This window comes from Atta cephalotes, assembly GCF_000143395.1.
Source record: "Atta cephalotes unplaced genomic scaffold scaffold00015, whole genome shotgun sequence".
In the NCBI taxonomy this organism is placed as follows: Eukaryota; Metazoa; Arthropoda; class Insecta; order Hymenoptera; family Formicidae; genus Atta; species Atta cephalotes.
In genome coordinates, this window is record NW_012130079.1 from 5478964 (window position 1) to 5500121 (window position 21158).

The 21158-nt window shown below is 30.1% G+C and overlaps 2 protein-coding genes across 3 annotated transcripts; one reads left to right on the forward strand and one right to left on the reverse strand.

Moving 5' to 3' along the window:
• Positions 1 to 510: 510 nt before the first annotated feature.
• Positions 511 to 7690, reverse strand: LOC105618120 (transketolase-like protein 2). Of its 2 annotated transcripts, none has more exons than XM_012199660.1 (8): positions 7584 to 7690; positions 3314 to 3459; positions 2860 to 3049; positions 2509 to 2743; positions 2297 to 2440; positions 2021 to 2194; positions 1737 to 1952; positions 511 to 1657 (listed from the first exon to the last, which is right to left on the reverse strand). In XM_012199660.1, the coding sequence occupies exons 1-8, from the start codon at positions 7688 to 7690 to the stop codon at positions 986 to 988; spliced, it is 1884 nt and encodes a 627-aa protein (XP_012055050.1). In that variant the 3' UTR covers positions 511 to 985. The 2 variants fall into 2 exon arrangements, with proteins under 2 accessions (XP_012055050.1, XP_012055051.1); XM_012199661.1 differs by lacking the exon at positions 7584 to 7690 and adding an exon at positions 4088 to 4152.
• Positions 7691 to 10155: 2465 nt separating this feature from the next.
• Positions 10156 to 19768, forward strand: LOC105618171 (POC1 centriolar protein homolog A). Its single transcript, XM_012199710.1, has 6 exons — positions 10156 to 10503; positions 10674 to 10884; positions 10952 to 11151; positions 11231 to 11530; positions 14150 to 14245; positions 19688 to 19768. Exons 1-6 carry the CDS (start codon positions 10156 to 10158, stop codon positions 19766 to 19768), a joined length of 1236 nt encoding a protein of 411 aa, XP_012055100.1.
• The last annotated feature ends 1390 nt before the right edge of the window (positions 19769 to 21158 follow it).

Genomic DNA, 21158 nt, shown 5'->3' on the forward strand with positions numbered 1-21158 from the left:
GCTACAAATGCTTTGAAGCATTTGATGGAACAATTAGAAGAAAGAATTTTACAAACTGACCAGTTAAAAAAACGCTTTAAAGCGTTTGCAGCATCACGTTGATCATATCCTAAATATATTGATTTTTGAATTTCAAATATATTCCAAATTTCACGATGATGATTTTCTAAATTTCAAATATTTCAAATTTCATAATATTAATTTTTTTATTTTAAATATGTTCCAAATTTCTCAAGTATTATTATTTTTATGAGTAGAATCAAAATTTTTGCCTTTTGTGAATAAATTATTTGACAATTGTAACTATTATGTAACGTTTAGATTAGTATACATGATAATATATTTTTAAATTCTTTAATAAAAAACATAACTTAAGTATCTTCTTTGAAAAAACGAAGCGCAAAGCGGAAACTAAAAAAGGAAAATAAAATCGATTCTTTTAAAAAATAATTTATATTTGATATTCTATAAAGGCAATTCCCAAAAAAATATTTTAATATTTCACTCGTGTTTAAATGTCAAGTATTAAATTTATTTAAAGAATAAACTTTTCCTTGTATTAAAAAAATATTGTACAAACATGTTTTTATAAACTTGATCTGTTATATGTATAAATCTTTATAATTACGTATAAAGAATTTTTTTTATTAACAGACTTTTGATTGCTATCGATATTCGATTGCTTAGAAATAAATGCCTTTGCTGATTGTACATATACTCAATTTTTTTATGTACATTAGGCATTTCAGAGCTTGAATTTTCAATGCTACGAATTACTCTCGCGTATCTGCAGCATCAAAAATTTAACTCTATCAAAATTATATCAGGTTCAATCATTATCCTTTGTTGTATAAACATCTTAAAGAAAATGGAATGTTTCATTATATGTATTCCATCACTATGTTTTGAAAAAATAATAAGATATTGTTTGTACATAAACAGCTTTTTCGATTGATTTAACCAATGATCATTCGCAGTTGCGAGACTAATATTTTACAATTTCCTGCACCGCTGCGACAATGTTACGGGCACTGATACCGTAATTTTCAAGCAACACTGTTGGTGGACCAGAACGCGGTACCTCTGGCACCGCCAACTTCTTGACAATTACATTTCTTTCCAAAGCGACTGCAGATTGGACCGTTTCTCCTAGCCCTCCTTCCGAATAATGGTCTTCAACGGTGACAATCCTACCGCCGACCTCTTTGGCATTCTTTATGATAGTTTGTGCGTCGATGGGTTTGATCGTAAACGGATCAATCACACGAATATTGATTTCAGCCTTGGCTAACTCATCAGCCGCCTTGATTGCCTCGTGCAATGTTACACCGGCGCCAATCACGAGCACCTGATCCTTAGCGGAAGATTTGATTACTTTGGCTTTACCGACGGCGAAAGTTTCATCGTTCTTGTATAAAACAGCCGTTGCTGGACGAGAAGTGCGAATGAAACAAATGCCCTTAGTATTAGCCGCCAGTTCAACGGCACGCTCCGTTGACACGGCATCGCTTGGGTAAAAGATGGTAGAATTCGGGACCGCTCGGAACATCGCGATGTCCTCTAAACCCATCTGCGAGGGACCATCTTCGCCGATAGATACACCGCAATGTGAACCGACAAAGTTCACATTTGTCTGAGATATCGCACCCATGCGGATCTGCAACAGAAGTCAATAATTTATCTATTTCTTCATTATTATCGCGTGTTAATTTTCACGAATTTGATTTGCGCCTCACCTGATCGAAGGCACGTGTAAAGAATGTTGCGAAAGCTGATACGAACGGGACGGTACGGTCTCTGCAAGCAGCACCGATAGCGACACCCACAACATTCTGTTCGGCAATAAATCCTTCGATAAATCTATCTGGATCAACCACTTTTATTTTCTCAGCATAAGTAGAATTCTTAGTATCACCATCCAAAGCTATGACACGAGCATTATTCTTTGCCACCTAAAACAAAAGATATATTTGTGAAAATGTATTTTCTTGAAACACAAACATTAAAAATATCAAAAAACCTTTGCAAGAGCCGTGCCATAGGCCACTCTAGTAGCTACTTGTTCGCCTAGTTTGTAATTTGGAGGAAAAGCCAATGCAATGTTGCTGATATCTACAACGGGAGCATCATCTACAAGTGGCTTTTGTGGATGCAATTGAAGATTACCTGGGTTCTTTAGAAGTCCATTTAAATGCTATAAAATTATACATAAAAAAAATATTATAAAAATTTAAAAAAATATTAAGATTAATATTTATAATATTATCAATATCAGTATATATTAATATCAATATACCTGAAGAACATCAGCCGCTCTATTACCCAGAGACTTGCCGTGCCAGTTTTCTGTATCTTCGATTTGAGGGAAGTTTTTACCCTTAAAAGTCTTTGCTAAAATAGCAGTGGGACGTTCTTTTGTATTTTGTGCTTCATGGAATGCCTAAACAACACAATTTCTTTAGCATGTATTTACTTATACAATCATATTGCTTAATATAGGTATCATACCTTCGCCAATTCTTCCACGTCATGGCCATCTACAACTAAGGCATTGAAACCAAAGGCCTCTAATCTTTTGCGGTAAACTTCCATGTTATGTTGTAGCGAGGTCGGTTCGCTTTGTCCAAGACGATTTATATCAAAAATGGCACAAAGATTATCTAATTTATAATAAGATGAAAAATGAAGGGCTTCCCAAATGGAACCTTCAGCCGCTTCTCCGTCACCAATCAAACAGTAAACACTGAAAAATAAATTAATGTTTGTTATCAGAGATATTAAAAAAAAAGAGAAAATGGATTTAAATATCAAAGCAAATTTCAATAATTTAAATAAACGATTGAATATTAAATAGTATACCGGTAACTGGCTTTATCGTAGTTCTTTCCGACGTAAGCCATGCCTGCAGCAACTGAGAGACCTTGCCCTAGTGAACCGGTTCCTACATCTACAAAATTAAGCCTCGGGGTAGGATGTCCCTCCAGATCGCTATCGAATTTTCTTAAATTCAATAATTCGCTGGTCGGGAACAAGCCTGCTTCTGCCCATGCTATAATAAAACGTAAATGTAAAATAATATAATTGCATATATAATAATAAAATGTAACATATATAAATGTAATGTATAAATGTAATGTATATAAAATAATCATTAAAAAATATCGACAAATATTACACATTTAAAAATAATGAATAATAAAATATGAACAATAAAAATGTTATTGAATTAATTATATTAAAATATTTTGATTTATTGATTATATCAAATTAATTACGTTAATAAGGTGCAGTAATTTATTGGCAGTAAATTTACCTGCGTAGAGAATTGGGGCTGCATGGCCTTTACTGAGGACAAATCTATCACTGTTGGCGTCACGTGGTGCTGATACTTTGTAACGCATTGTATGGAAGAAGAGGACGGACATAATTTCGGCCATGGATGAACATGATGTCGGATGTCTGGAGCAAAACAAGATATAAATCAATATAAAATTAAATCCGACAGTTCTAAACGATAAAAATACTTAATTGACGGTTCTTTTTTCTAAATGTTTACGCATCAGCGATAATTCTGTTCACGTAATCGAACGATATCTGTTTTTCGTCATTCATTATCGTGACAAGGTCAGAAGTATTGACAATATATTATCAGATTTATTCTATCTTCAAGTATATTCTTTCAATTCTTTTACCGTGAAAGGTCACAGAGGCAGCGATATTCATAAATATGACAAATATTTGTTACAAAATGTTACACAACATTTTATCTTTTATCATCTTGCTATATATAATTCAATTCAAGTACAATTAAATTCATTTTATCTATCATTATCCCCTATATGTAACGAAAATATGATTAAAGAATAAAGACGAATGAAATTTAAGTCTCTATTTGTTATTTAAGTCGCTATTTATTACATTAAAGAAAAATCATCCCAAATTCACTGCACAATAATGATTTTACAATTTGTATAACTTATTTAATGCTTATTTAAAGATTAATGTTCCACCTGGATGAAAAAGATCGATGTTTAAGAAATATGTTAGCTAATTATGATGTTAATTATAATTTGCAATTTCTCGTTACCCGCTCTTTGATGCTTCAGTCGCTTTTATGCATTCGATACGCAGTTTATTTGCGATATGTTGGAGTTTTTCCACATCCGTGTCTCGTACCATCGTGAATTGAATTACACCCAAGTCTTTTGAGACTGTCGTCTATTAACGAACATTCGATCGCGACTGCTGGCGAGTGAAAGGAGTTTCGCCGGCAAACGGACCGACTGCTGCGCGCGATTATCTCCCTACCTCTCCAACTCATCCCTACAACGACGATTACAATGATGACGACGATATATAGAGCGTATCCAGAATATATACAGTGACTCGAAATAAATGAATCAGCGTAAAAACTATTGAATTGCAGTTCTTCTCTTCTTTAATATTTCAAAGTCATTGTCTTCCGATTCAAGTAAATGCTTCCACTTTGATTATTTTTACTTAAATTTTTTGTTTTTAACAATGCAATCTTCTTGCACTTGCGTTTCTCTATCTAATCATTGCTTTAATTATTTTGGTGACGCGAAATATTTATGGCGACCATAAACTTTAAAAACACAGAAAATCAGAATCTTATTATCTTATTTCTGCCATCTTATTTCGCACTGCAAATAAGTAATCGTTTTACGAAATACGTAAATATGTAAATACATTTACACCACAGTGAAGTTGATCTATAGAACATACGTATAATAGCGTGTATATTTGATATTTGCATACCGGCAATTCAGATTTTTCAGACACGTATCTTATATAAGCGCACTTCTACTGTTTATTTTTTTTCCAAAGAAAAAAAGAAATCGCAAAATTGTTCTAAATAAATTTCGACTTCAGAGATTTTTTCGCATTTTCCTTAATTGATACCTCAACGAAAAACTCACTCTTTATACTAAAATTCATGAGAATCTTTTCTATTAATTATACAGTCGTCGTTCGAATTATACGGTAAATTATTTATTAGAAAACCTAATGTACCGCCATTATCACATTTCCTTCGCTGCGTGACCTCGACGACTGCAAACACCTGACTCCTTCACTTCTTAAATATAGTTCTTACAATTGTCCATGTATAAACTAATTGTGAGAAATATAAAATGACAATCAACCCGAAAAGACATTGTATTATTCATCAATTCGATATCTTTGCAAAATACATGGCACATTTTTTTTCATTTATTAAAGACATTTATTTTTAAATCAGTCACTTTATTATTAAAAGTTTATTAATCATAAATATAATAAACTAGAAATGTAATTTATTTAGAAATGTAATGTATTTTATTTATATATATATATATATATATATCTAATGTAGATAATATATAAATTATCCATCTTAAATCCTTTTAATTTTTATAAAATAGTATTACTTTAATTGATTAAATAATAATTCATTAATTTCTTCCTAACTTTGGCGAAATTACGGAAATATTGGAAGTGCGAGTCATCAAAAACGCGCTTATTGAAAGAAAAACTAATGAACTAGCAATTCCTTAAATTAGATCGCCGATAAGACATTTCGGCTCGGCGCAATGAAAAAGAATCGTCGATAACGTGAATAGATTTTATAATTTAGCTTAATCTAACAGTACATCACGCAAATTACTAACGTAAGTTAATAAATAAATTCTAAAAGAACAACACATTTATCTTTTTCCATTCTTCATTTCCAAGCAAATCGATAAAACTGTACTCAATTAGATTCATGCTCCAGATAAATAATATATAATTTACTTATAATTGATCATCGCATTTTTCTTGTTTATTATACAAATGAATAGAAAGATCATCTTTGCCTGATTACAGAGTACGAATAATCCATGCTGAGTAAATTAAAATTAATAATAAAAGTAATTTGAATATGCGTTCATGAAAAAGCCTTCATGAAAATACGTTCAATATTTCTCATTCGTTTTAGAGCCATGGCACTGCATGACAAAAAAATTCAGGCAATAAAACGTATAAAGCAGTAAGCAAATTGACCATCACAATAGAGATAGTAAGGTCACAACATAAGCAGTAGCAAATTCAACACGTTGATTTCCTTACTATTCACGTTTTACTGCTGAAATTTTTTGTGTGTCATGGCTCTTAGTCGGAAGATTGAAATGCTTTCGAAGAGATGATACATTGTTAAATAAAGAGCGCGGGGATAAAATGATGTATTATTTTACTCTTCTTCAATATTTGATGAACAACAAGGATATAATGATATCTCATCATGCGTAAAACGGAACGCATTCAACGGAACGTTAATGATATCGGAAATCATACGATCGAGTTAAGCCTGTATCACACTAAACGCGATGATTGAGAATTGCAAATTGAAGATGAGAATTCAGTCAATCAGAACGAAATGGATTAATCAATTGATAGAAATAATCCTATTTTCGGTCAAAGTAGATCTTAATGCTTAATAATAATAAATTATTGGTCAATTTTTTGGCTTGGAGACTCAAGTTTTACGCTATAAAATCTTGTTAGTGTCGTTTAATATATCATCTATCCTTTTTTAATATTCGATGGACAACAAAAACTACATAATACATCATACACATCATGCATAAAATGGAACCCTAATTTACAATCCTCAGTTTCGAATGTGTGTTATAATTACGGTTGCCAGTTTTCTCCGATTTAAAAATTGTGATTCCATTTATTTCACTAAAAATCTACTGCTACTTTCAAAATTATTACTCTATTGTAATACGTTTTTTTAAAAACGTAAAAAAAAAAACATCAAATGTTTTCCGTCAGTCGGAGAATCATAAATTTGTTCAAAAATCTTTGGACGAAAACCGAAGAATTTGACACGAGCTTTAAATTTAATTAGAAATTAAAATTCGACCGTCAGAATTTAATCTATTCCGTTCTGACTAGCACTAGAATTCTAATTTTCAATCTTCAATCTCCAATGTATAGTATGACATGAACTTTAGGTGCTGAATCGGCGTTTTGCGTTACAACAGTAACATTTGCAACAACATCTGCATTTCCTATTAATTATGAATAGCCGCATTATATTGAGCGCGATATTTTTATCAGAAATTATGCGAATCTATCGGGTCATAAAAACATGTGCCAAGATGCATAGATACATACTCTTTACTACAATATAAATACTCCGCAATGAATTAGTAATGCTATATTTGTACAACGCACACGTCAACCAAGTGCGCAATCAATCAAGTGTCAAGTGTTTTCTTAATATCCTCCGACTGTAATTTTTAAACTGTTATTCTGTCCTTCTCATGAAACGTCGGATACTTGTGCTATTTTAAATGTCGTTTTAAAACGCAAATGAAAGTAATTAATCTCGACGGTTGCCTAAATCGATAACATTCACGCGGGAATTTCCAAACACGAGGTTACATCATTATCACGCAATCACGAGATGCGTTCTCGCTTATCATTGTCCCGGGCGATGTGTACATACCTCCTCGTAGCCAAGTCCACCGGTCATAGTTGCCGGAGTAACCGTATTCGTTTATCATCGCTGATTAGGAAGTGGATGACGGACTCACCCGGATTTGCTGGCCTGCGTCGTCTCAATCGAATGAATTCTCAACTTGTTCGCGATGTCCCGCAGCTCCTGAATAGTCTTCGACTCCGGCTTGTGATAATTTGCCATGTTTTGACCACGTGCGTGTCTCAGCAACTTTATTGAACAGTTACCTCGTGGCTTTTTCGATGGTCCCCGCAAAAATGTAGCGAATGACGCGAACGTGCGCATGCGAGCGCGCAACAAGTACATGCAACACATACGTACAATCAGTAGATTCGCGGGGCCCGAGAACGCTCGAGGATGTCCGAGGATAGTCGAATGTGACTATAAAGAAGTGCCAGAACAGTCACAGGCCTAGTTTCCACCGAGGGTTTAAACCGAATCAAAATGTAAGAATCAATCAATTAGTCGAGTATTCCCCTGTTCGACTGTAAAACTAAGCTTTCTAGGCTGCGTTTAGGAATTAGGTTTCACCAATTCCGATTAACCTAATCGGTCGATTAAATGTCAAGAATTGATCAAATGATTGGTCAATTCTGCTGAACAGTAAAGGCAATTGGTCAGTTCCAATGTAACAATCAATCGGACAAGAACTTATTTGTGACTCCCATAACGTATAAAAAAATGAACAAATCAAAATTCTTTCTTTCCTTCTATTTCACGAAAAAATGGAACTTCAATTGGTTCTCTTAAACTTATTTGGTCGAATTCTAATTCGTAATTCGCAATCCTCAATCTCCAATGCATAAACACAGACATAAGAGCCGATCTCATCAACTCCGATTAACTTATGTTTGTTTCCGCTAATATAGATTAACTTTAATCTCGATTCAATTTATTCTTTATCTTTTTCCAATTTTTAGAACTAGAAAAAGATAAAGAATAAGTTGAATCGAGATTAAAATTAAGCTATATTGGTGGAAATGGGCATTTCCAAGCAAGAACAAGTCATTATGATATCAAAATGATGTCAAAATGACTTCAAAATGATCATTAAAAGTCATTTTTTCAATCATTTCCAATTCATTTTAATGTCATTTTGACGTTATTGTGATTTGTTATGTTTGGGTTAGAGCCGGTTTCACCAACTCCGATTAACTTAGTGTGTCTTCCAACAAGCAACACAGTGCGACACAATGATCATGTCATTTTTGTTTAATTGGCAAACAACAAGGATGTAATAATCCATTGTGTCACACCGTGTCATTTGTGTCGCTTGTTGGAAGGCACACTTAATCGAATTAGATTAATCTTAAGAATTGATGAGACCAATCCAATAGTTTTGAAGATGTTTTCAAAATTAAAGGCAATTTTTTCGAGTAAGCTTTTATAAAATTAAAGTCAAGGGCAACCGAACTTAAACCTGTGTCACACGATGCTTGTATTCCTGCTGGATTGCTAGCTGAATTAGAATCTTGCCACCGTATTGCGATACTGGCACTGCTTCGATTTTAATCCTAAAATTCAGCCAATGGAATACAGATTTCAGTTAGGATTAAGACTGGCAACCCTATTGGCTTTAGGATTTTCGGTCCTGCGCACAATAGAAAGAATAAGGAATTAAAATTAAAGAATAAAAGATTTCAACTTATCAGAAATCGTGTATTCCAATGTATTTGATTTCTGATAGGTTAAAATCGTTTATTCTTTATTTCTAATTCCTTCTATTGTGCGCAGAGCCTTAAGGTTAAGCAAAAGTATAAATCAAGCATTACTATTTTTCGTTGTAATTAAAACTAAATAATCGAAAAAAAAAGAATTAAATAATCGCACGTTAAAATATTTTGAGATACAGAATTATAAATATTCTCTGGTCACTTTCAAAATAATTTCTGTTTTTTTAGAACTTCAATCGATCAATGTGGTTGTTAACAGTTGACATATCAGCTGTTCAAATAAATAAATACTATCTCGAACTTGTCAAGTATCGAATATTGTTTTTACATATAAATTGAAGAAAAACTCCATCAAAGTTACAATATTCATTTGCATCGTGTAAACTTTTACGATATGTTTCATTAATAAAATAATTATTAGCCGTTTTGCGCTATATGTCACTGCGCTTACTTAGTGTCGAGACGCTGCTGTGTCTTCAGATTGTAAAAAATATTATATCTCGCATGAATGATTCATAATTAAAAGACGTGAGTATATAAATATTAATTAAATGGAATAGTTAAATTGAATAAATTATATAACATTTTCATATTAAACGATTCAATATAATAATCATCACAATAATTAATTTTTACACGTTCTCGCAATACTAAATACATTGTTGTCTAAAACGCTATAAAGAATTAATGAACGTATAATTACCTAATGTGTGACATATCTTTACATTTATTTAATATTTTTTAATAAAATTATCTGTAACCGTAATATGAATTTTTAAGGTTATTGTTTATTGGATTATCTTAATATTTAATTATTATTAAGTAATATAATTCAAATTATGATAAAAATTAATATATACCAATTTCAAATAAAAACTTTTTTATATTAATATTGCATATGATGTTGCTTCATGTATTTTTATTTATTTTTTTATTCTACTATTACTTTATTGTGCTACCAGAACAGAAAAGACAATGGAAGAGACTAATTGCGAGCCTGTATATCAAGGATACTTCATAGGTCATAGCAATGCAGTTACTGCTTTAAACTTTCATCCAAATGCTGATCAACTCATATCAAGCAGTATGGATAACACAGTAATGTTATGGCGATTGAAACATTTAAAGCCAGCTTACAAGTTTATAGCCCACAAAGAGGCTATCTTAGATGTGTGCTATTCATCAAACGGAGAAGTTATGGCCAGTGGTTCAAAAGACAGATCTGTAAGAATTTGGATTCCTAAAGTTAAAGGACATTCCTTTGACTTTAAGGCTCATAGTTCTGCTGTGAGATCAGTACAGTTTAGTCCAAATGGGGAAAAAGTAATCTTAAATTCAATTATCTGTTTGGGAAAAAGTTCGTAGCGTTTTTCCCATTAGATGGCATTAAAAAAACGCCACGAACTTTTTCCTATACTTAATAATTATTAGCTATTTTGTTATAGATCTTGCTACACAACACAGTTTATGTAATTGTTTATTATAATTTTTAGTTAGTTACTGCATCGAATGATAAAAGTGTAAAGCTGTGGATACCATATCAAAAAAAATTCCTCAAGACATTTAATGGACATACATATTGGGTAAGCTGTGCTAAATTTTCTCCGGATGGTAAACTTTTGATATCATGTAGCGATGACAAAACAATAAAAGTCTGGGATATTACCAGCGGACGATGTGTCAAAACTTTTAATGAGATAAAAGGTTTGTTAAGTTAAAGTTGTTGCATTATAATTTTGTATATTAGAAATCTAGAATAAAACTTTATTAGCTCCTGCTAAATATGTGGAGTTTCATCCAAGCGGCACGACTATTGGATCAGCAAATACAGATGCATGTGTCAAATTGTACGATTTAAGAACAGATTCTTTGTGTCAGCATTATGCTGTTCATACAGACTCTGTGAATATGATTAAATTCCATCCAAATGGTAAATTTATATTAACAGCATCTGTAGATTCTACAATGAAGGTAGTTTAAAATTTTGGTTTCATTTAGCGATTTCAACAAATTATTATTCTATTTGCTATTAACAAGAAACATCGACTAGATTTTAGATATCCTAGAAGGCCGTCCAATTTATACTCTCAGAGGACATTGTACTAGCATAACATCCATAACATTTTCAAAAGATGGTACACTTTTTGCTTCTGGTGGCATTGATCGACGAATTCTAATATGGAAGTATAATTTATGTGTGGATGACCAAAGTAGAGAAATTCCTGCACAGTTAACGTCGTCTACAACGAACAGGAATTTGAATCTCGAGCGAATCTCTAGCAAACAAAAATTTGACTGTGGAAAAATCGAACAAGTACAAGATATACATAACAAGCAGAATCAAGAGAAAATAATAACTTAATATATGCAATTAATTTATTAAATTATAAAAGGCAGTTATTTTATTTAAAAAAACGTGCCGTTACATTATATCGAGAATTATTAATTTTATTAATTTTATAAGATGTATGCATTATTATATATAAATTAGTCTTTCAACGAAAGATGAAACTTAAATCAACATGGATATTGAATTTTCTGTTAATTATATATATTAATTATATATAATAATATAATTATATATAATAATATAATTAATTATATAATATATATTATTTAATAATTATAAAGGTTCTTTCCCATTGTGTAAAAACATATTAATTCAACAAACATCATCGTTGCCCACGTTGAATCAATCCATTAAAACATTCTGTGAGTACAATTATTATATCACACTATGAATGTATTAGAATGCTTTACAATATTATAAGAAATAACTAATTCCTTCAGAAGTATTAGCTTATAGAATAATATGTAAATATGTAAATATGTGTAAATATATTTGACAATTTGTTTTCCAAAGAATTTTAAATGAATAGGTATAAGGTATAGGTATACATATATTACAAAGATGAAAAAAATTTTCTAACAAGTAGTGTTTCAATGCTTTATATTATGCAGAATCTCGTATTAAATGTCAAAACTTTATGAACGTGTAGAAGATCTATAAAAAAAAGTTTTCAAGAGATGTACTTATTTTTATGTTTTGGAAAAAAATTATAAAAAGATGTTTTTATTTTTTACTTATTTATCATTTATTCATTTACACATTTATTTATTTATTTATGTTGTCATTCCTTAATTAAGGCATTGTTCAAAATGTTGATTTTTTGTAGCAATGCAAGCATACGGATTGTACTAACAACTCGTAGACTGTTGCAATTAGAGTAACGATCATATGACTTTTTCACGATCATATGACTAAGATGGAAATGTAAAAAGTGAAAATTTTATCATTAAAAATAATGGAGAAATTTTTCACTTTTCATGTTTTCATCTTAGGAAAAAAGTTACGTGATCGTTATTTGAATAGTATAGTGCTCTGATGATTTTCCTGATTAAACAATACTTTCATTAAAGAAGTGATACATACAATACATAAATAAGTAATAAATAAATAAAAAATGAAAAACTTTTTTGTTTTTTGTTTTTTGCGATTTTCTCCAAAATGAAATAAAAATAGGAAAATCTATAAAAGACTTCTTTTTACAATACCAATCCTTTATATGCCTCCGAAGTTTTAACATTTAAAAATTCGACACATCTTATATATACCCAAAAATCACAGCATATTTTGTGTTATATTATTTATAAATTGTAATCAAATACGTATATATTTTATAATTTATACTTGCTTGGATATTTTATTCTACATTATTTTAAATATATTATTTTTGTATTTTTATATATGTGCGTATTGTATATGTGCGTGCGTGCGTGCGTGCGTGTGTGCGTGTGTGTGTGTGTGTGTTACATGAGTAAATGTAAATTTTTTATTTAAAAAATGTACATATATAATATATATAATATATAATATATATATAATATATATATAATATATATAATATATATAATATATATATATATTTCTATATGATATTATACTTATACATTAACAGCAACTTAGACTCTTAACTTTTTAACTTTATTTAATTACATTTTATCTGTAACTTTAATTATTTTTTATTTAATTTTTTTGAAGTTAAGTCTCAGACATAATACGCGATAATAGCGATAACTTAAAATGAGGTGAAAATTGCAAAAGATTGGCTTTCAATAATTTTTTATTCAATTTTGCTATCAATTTTATAGAAAAACAGTGAGAGACAAATTTTATTTTCTTCTCATAAAATTTTAAGAATTTTTTCAGAATTTTTTAATATCATATTTTTTTATGTTGATAAAAATAAAAAAATGCAGTACTAAAAAGTTGATAAAAAATTCTAAAATTTCTATGAAAAGAAAATAAATGTTTTTTGTCTCTTGCAATTTTTTGTAAAGTCGAGTTTTTTGCAAGTTTTGTAAAGTTTGTTGTTGTATTTGAGTACTTTTCTCAGTTTAATCTATCTCAGTCTGCTCTATCTACACAAAAGTGCTTGGCAAAAACTTACGGGACATCTTGTATATCATTGCAAGAAAAGAAAGAAAATCTTTAATGTTTTTTTTAAGTAATTATATGTGAATTTATGTACTATATATGTAACTTGTCACTTAAATTGCGCACTGTTTATGAATTAATTTTTCGATCTTGAAACGCAAATCAATTGGACTACAATAGTAATATCACAAATTAAATTATTTAGTAATTTATTAATTTAAAAAATTATTTCAGTGCGCAATTTAATAAATTACTACATAGATACATAAATTTACATATAATAATTTAAGCACTTAAGATCCAGCTTGAAAGGTTTTCTTTCCTTTTTTTTGTGTGTGATATATACGGTCCTAGAATTTCTTTGTTTAATATATCATTGCAATATTTAATTAAGCACATTAAAAAAATCGCATCCAAAGACGACAGTGCAGGATTATCAACAAAAATCATGGAACCTGAAAAGATGAATATAATGAACATTGAATCTCCTCAAAAAGATTATGCAAACACGTACTCATGTTCCCAAAACAGCCCCACATTTCAAAACAATCCCAAACAGTCTCAAAAGATCAGACATCATTCAATACACTTTCTAGTCAGTCTATTAAAGCATTAGAAAAAGATTCAGTTTTAAAATAAATACAATCATAAAAATTATAACGTAAAAATTATAATGTATTAGAACAATGTTTGACAATATTAGAAAAGATTTCATTTAAGAAACTATATGTAAAATGTATAGTTTTTTTAGCTAATACTCGTTAATTACTTTGAACAATATGCAGAGCTAGCATGTATTTGAAATATTTGTATTTAAAACACGGTTTTTTTGCACTTTATTTTGTAGCTTGTATTTTTTAAAATCGAAAAATTATAAGTTTTTTTTTATACCATGTAATTCAAATAATGCCATTAATTGTCAATCTTAATATTTAAAATACATACTTTCAATCTTTCATTATTAATAGTGAAATACAAAATATAAAATATTTTTATATGTTCCCATAAAATATAAAATATTTGCATCTGCACTGTTGGAATGCATAATACAAAATATAATTGATTAATATAATTTATCTTATAAATAATGTTTTTCAAATAAGTAAAAGTATTTCCATTACATGCCTAGTCCTGATAATAATGTATGTGTAAATATTGATAATTATTTAATTGTTTAAGCAAATTTTTAATTGAATAAGTTTATAATACATATTACAATCAATTGTTGATTTGATTACAAGCGAAGTTAATTACAAATGACGAGATAGTAAATTACAGCGCAACTAGCTCAACACTTTATGATGATTTTTATTATCTTTTCTAATTCTTTGCTTTTCTTCCTCTTTTCTATTCTTGGTTCTTGTTTATCTTTGAAAAGAAGAATTAAAAAGATGAAAGAAGACAAGAGAAGAGGAAGAAAGAAGAAAAAGAGAGGAAGAGAGAAAATAGGAGAGAGAGTAAGAAGGGTTATTTATTCATCTGACTAGTTTGACTGGGATTTTAATACAATATTATCCGCGTATAATTATCAATTATAGAGATAATATTGGGTATGGGAAAAAGTTTCCGCCCATTGTAGAAAGATGTCGTTAGTAGCATTGCTCGTGTATTTGATAGAATGGCAACACATGTTTTTGAAAGATGTGTCCAAACTTTTGAACCTAATAGATGACATTTGTTTGAAGCGTAACAAAGAGTAATTTTTTTTGTGTTGAAGATGTCGGAATTTATTCCAAAAAAGCAACATTTGCGGGAAGTTTTACTCCATTATTTTATTTTAAAGAAAAGTGCTGCGGAAACGCATCGTTTGCTCGTAGATATTTACGGTGAGCATGCTCCATCGAAAACTAGTTGTAAAGAATGGTTTCGGCGATTCAACAGTAGTGATTTTGACGTGCGTGACAAAGAACGCGAAGATGCACCGAAAAAATTTGAAGATGCAGAATTGCAAGCATTACTCGGAGAAGATTCGTGTTTATCGCTCGATAGGTTGGCAAAAGAGTTAAATGTTGATAGATCCACTATTGGAAAACGTCTACACGCAATGGGAATGATGCAAAAAGAAGGAAATTGGGTGCCATACAAATTGAAAGAGAGAGACATGGAAAGACGTTTAGTCATCTGCGAGATACTTCGTCAACGACAACAAAGGAAGGATTTTCTATATCGTATCGTAACTGGCGATGAAAAATGGATCTACTACGATAACCCTAAACGCTTGAAGGCAATGGGTGATGCCAGGTGAACCAGGTCCATCAACGCCAAAACGAAATATCCATTCCTTCGAATGTCAATTCCTTCGAAGATAATGTTGTGCATCTGATCAAAGAGATATTATATATTATGAGTTGCTCAAACCATCCGAAACCATCACTGGCGATCGTTATCGGCTACAACTGATACGTTTAAACCAAGCTTTGAAAAAAAAACGATCGGAATGGCATAATAGGCACAACAAACTGATTATGTTACATGATAACGCTAGACCACACGTTATAAAACCGGTCAAGAAATACTTGGAAGGAGTAAAGTGGGAAATTCTGCCCCACCCGCCGTATTCACCGGACATTGCTCCTTCAGATTTTCATTTGTTCCGATGCAGTCGGCCCTTTCTGGAGAACGATTCAATTCTTATGAAGATATCAAAAAATGGCTTGATGAATGGATCGTTTCAAAAGAACCAGATTTTTTCATTCGAGGAATCCGTTTATTACCGGAAAGGTGGGAGAAAGTTGTCGCTTCCGAAGGAACATACTTTGAATAAACTCACTTATACAGATTTGTTTTAATAAACACATCGTTTTCATTTTAAAAAGGCGGAAACTTTTTCCCATACCCAATAATTGTAAAGACAAAATTGTAATTTTACGATAATATATAAGATAATACAGCATTACAAGTATACATACCTATTTATGGAGCATTTATATAATAAAAAATCATGAATTTAATAATATGTATTATTCAAAAATATTTATGTTAATATAATCGCTAATTTATATTAATTGTGGATAATGTCAGCATTCTTCAATTATCTCCGGGCTCTCGAAACTTTTTGTGAAAATTTGTCCACGATTGATGATTTTTAATAATATATTGTCGGTGTTATCAGTTAAAATGCTTACTAGATTATTAATAGATCTCCAAATATTATAAATCTGGGAATAACTAAAATGGATTAATAAGCGAAAGTAATATTATTTTCTTTTTAATTGAAAACAAAAAATTTTCGATAACATACCATATATTTCAAGTTTATAAAAGCTTGCCCGAAAAACGAATGTTCTTCGGACAAGCTTTTATAAACTGTAGGAAGTCTATAGGACTGCATTTAATCAATTTATAAAGTAACTTAGTAAGTTGTGGAAACTACGTGATCAGAATTAAAAATAAATTTATATGCATCGAATAATCGCGAGTGAGATATTTTGTCGTAATTAAGGAACTATTTTAATCACTTTCGAAATTTATATTTTTTGAAACTTTTCCCTAGTGAAAAAATTTCGCTGAAATTATTTTGGAACATTTCACGAAATTGCTGAAAATTTGTTGAAATTTTACTTGAAAGTGAATTTTTTAATTAGCATATTAAAAAATCGAAACATTTCGGCAAAATTGCTGAAAATTCATTAAAAATGAATTTTTTTAGCTGATATACTATAAAAAAATCACTGAAATTTCTTTGAAATTTTTGCTGAAAATTTTTTGCTAAAAATGAATTTTCAGCTAAAAATTATTGAAATTAAATTGAATTTTTTCTGAAATACTGAAATTTTGCCGAAAAGTATTCCAAAACGTTGAATATAATTTCAGCGAAACTTTTCCATCGGGTTTCAATTGATTAGCGTGATTGTTGGCATATTAAATTAATCCATAGACTATAATAGTTTATGTGAATGAACATTGTCGAGTTCTTAAAATTAAACTCACTAATTCCATACGAAAATTTGTGTGTGTGTGTGTGTGTGTGTGTGTGTGTGTGTGTGTGTGTGTGTGTGTGTGTGTGTGCGTGCGTGCGTGCGTGCGTGCGTGCGTGCGTGCGCGCGCGCGATTGTAGTAGTATATATATATATATATGTAGTGATACATTGATAACACATAAATCGTATGTGTGTAAAATTATAAATCCTAAGATACATTCCGTTTTATGTATGATGCGCATGATGTATTATTTTACGGCCCGTATTCAGAACGCGCTTTTATCTCTGAAATTCTATAGATGCGTAAATATATTATAGCATATTAACATTGCTGTAAGCGCATTCTGAATATGGACCGATATATCATAGACCGATATTCATAGTCAGATTTTATATTCAAAAGTTTCAAGACCATCCTAAGTACGATCTTAAGAAGTCACGAACCAATCAGAGAACTGCGTCTTAGATAGTGTCTTAAATATTACTTAAGACAGTCTTGAAATAAGAATCAATTATGAATATCGGCCATAAATATCATTTTATTCTTCATCGAATATCAAAGAAAGATATAGGCTCATGTAACGATATTAGGAGTCCTGAAGCTAAACATTATTTGAATTTAGAGCTCACGGATTTATCGTGAGATCGGTACAATTCAATCCTAGTGGAGATAAAGTAATTCTTGCGTTTCATTATTTAATTAATTATTAGTAATACATTTTGGTCATAAGCTATTTATGTAATTGCTTATTTATATGTTTAGTTCGTTTCCATGTCAGATAATACAACTATGGATATCATTTTTGGGAAATTTCTTCAAGATGTTTATGAGACATACGTGTTAGATGTTAGATCATATATAGATGTTAGTTCGGTTAGATGTGCTAAATTTTCTCCAGATGGTAAACTTTTGGTATCATGTAGCGATGACGAAACAATAAACATATGGGACATTACTAGCGAACAATGTATCAAAACTTTTTGAACATAAAGAAGATTTGTCAAATACATCATAACTTCATTAAAGAAATCTAAAGTAAAATTTTGCTATATTAGATACGTAGATTTTCCAACTGGTATAATTATTGGATCAGCAAACATGGATGTGTTAAATTATATGATTTAAGAAAAATTCTGTATATCAGCACTTTGCTGTTGTTGCAGCACGTGTGAATGATATGATGAAATATTATCCAAATGGAAACTTCATGTTAACAGCTTCTGACAATTCTACAATGAAGGTAGTTTAAAATTTTGATTTTATGTAGTAGCTTCAATAAGTTATTATTGTATTTGCTAATAACAAGAAGTATCGGCTAGGTTTTAGATTTCCTAAAAGGCTGTCCAATTTATACTTTTATTCTAACATTCTAATAAAATAACATCTATAGCATTTTCAAATGATGGTAAGTTCTTTGCTTCTAGTAGCTCGGATCGGTGAATTCGAATATGGAAGTCTAATAATTTATATGAGAATGGTCGAGCCAGTGATATTCCACAGTTAATATCCAATGAACAAGAACTTGACAATGTGAATGAAAAATCATATAGCAATAAACGTAAAAAAGATACATATGTGAAGCAGGACCAAGTGAACGTAATAACTTAATATACAAATATGTTCCGTTAACTCTCTATAGCCCAAATTTTTTTCATGATTATAAAAAAATTTATGTAATTTATAAAATTTTTAAAAATTAAAATAAATCAACAACAAGAGCATTGGGTTATAAAGGGTTAAATTAGAGATTAAGTAACGATTGCATTAAAAAAAAAAACAATGTTGCTATGTCATATCAAGAACTGTCAATTTTATAATATATATTATTTCAGTATTTATCAGGTAATTTAAAAAAGTCACATCTAGACAACACAATAAAAAAGAAAAAAAAGAAAAAGAAACATAAACAAAATATTAAAAAAAACATTGTCGAGGATCATCATCGCCAATTGTTCAATCTAAAGTAATTGACATGAACATTGAACCTTTTCAAAAAGATTTTGCAAGAAAGATATTCTCGACAGTCTTACAACAGTACCACAGTTCTAAACAGTCTCAAACAGTTCCAGAAAATCAAATATCATCCAGTGAACTGTCATCTGATCATGATCAATTCTTTGTATCACTAGAAATAGATTAAAGTTTTAGATAAAATACAATTATAACTATTATAATGTTTTAGAACAACGTTTAATAGTAGAAGAGACGCTTAAGAAATTAGCTTTGTAGCTTCTTCAGTTTATAATTGTTAATAATATGTGTATGTATTGTATGTGTACAACATTGACAACTGATTAATTTTTCAAATAAAATTTCTTTTGAACAATTTTATAATGCATATTACAAAAATTAAGGGATCTTGCTGATAATTGATATTTCGATGCCTTATAGATATGTAAAATGCAGCATATGATGTTTTGTGTTATAGTAAATCCAAAAAATATAATGGCCAAGCTTAAAATAATAGAATTAAGGTATTTTATTATATAACGATCTTAAGTATATCTTTGTATTTTTTTGTACATTTACGAATAAGTATAATTTTTAAATGAAAAATATATGTACAAATATTAAGTAATCTATGTATTAATATATTCCTAAAATAATTGTTTCCACTACATGATATCCTCCTTTGTACTGAATACATTGGTATAAACTACTTTTTCGTATATTTTCAAATATCGGTAATTAAATCGGTCACATTATGTGAATCAACTTTTTATATACATACATTGGCCTAGTTTCCACCGTTTAAACAGGATCAGGGAGTCGATTGTGTATCTTGAAATGAGGTGAAAATTACAAAAGTGAACAAATTCACTAGAATATTCAATTTAATTGATCAAAGTAATTCTAATAATCATTGCTCACTTTTGTAATTTTCACCTCATTTCAAAATACACAGGGTGCTTGCCAATTGCAATATTCCTAGACACTTTCGTGCACACGGCGACACAAGTTGCCTTTCAATTGTTCATTATTGTCGACACAATACTATACATTTGTATTCAGCTGTGTAAGTTTGTGTTTTCTAGTTACAATTACATGCACAATTACTAACCGCGGCGGTTGTAAATAAGATTCGAGAGTGTTGAATGGCCGGGAATTTTACTTTTTTTTATTTAATACAGATAGAAAGAACTACTTTTAATCTAATTTTATCCAAAACGAATCTCAACCGCGCACAGCATACATATTCTGTTTCAATTGAATCATGCATAATGCTACACGTATTTTATGCATTCCTGTGTACGTTTAAGATGTGTTAAGCAATTGGAAAGCACCCATTGTTTATAAAATTAAATTGTGTTTGGTAAATGGAGTTATTATGTAAGAGTGTTTCAAAATTCGCACTCACGAAGACATGATACTTCATAACAAATAATTTTTCTTTTAATAAAATTGCGTTCTATAAAGAATTTTTACGTTTATTACGTTTGTTAATTTCAACCTGCTTTCCTGCAAAAAAACTACTTGTCAGACGCAATTTTGCAAAAGGAAAAAGTTATTTCTTTTAATAATAAATAAAATATCACGAGTGATTTTGTATTTCGCGAGCGCGAATTTTGAAACATCTTATATATATATATATATATATATATATATATATATATATATA

Coding starts and splice junctions, on each gene's coding strand:
- LOC105618120 (XM_012199660.1), bottom strand. CDS start 7,690: ATGGCAAATTATCACAAGCCGGAGTCGAAGACTATTCAGGAGCTGCGG. Junction 2,744..2,859: donor TACGATAAAGCCAGTTACCG/GTATACTATTTA, acceptor TTTATTTTTCAG/TGTTTACTGTTTGATTGGTG. Junction 1,953..2,020: donor ATGGCACGGCTCTTGCAAAG/GTTTTTTGATAT, acceptor CTTTTGTTTTAG/GTGGCAAAGAATAATGCTCG.
- LOC105618171 (XM_012199710.1), top strand. CDS start 10,156: ATGGAAGAGACTAATTGCGAGCCTGTATATCAAGGATACTTCATAGGT. Junction 10,504..10,673: donor TTAGTCCAAATGGGGAAAAA/GTAATCTTAAAT, acceptor TATAATTTTTAG/TTAGTTACTGCATCGAATGA. Junction 11,152..11,230: donor CTGTAGATTCTACAATGAAG/GTAGTTTAAAAT, acceptor AACATCGACTAG/ATTTTAGATATCCTAGAAGG.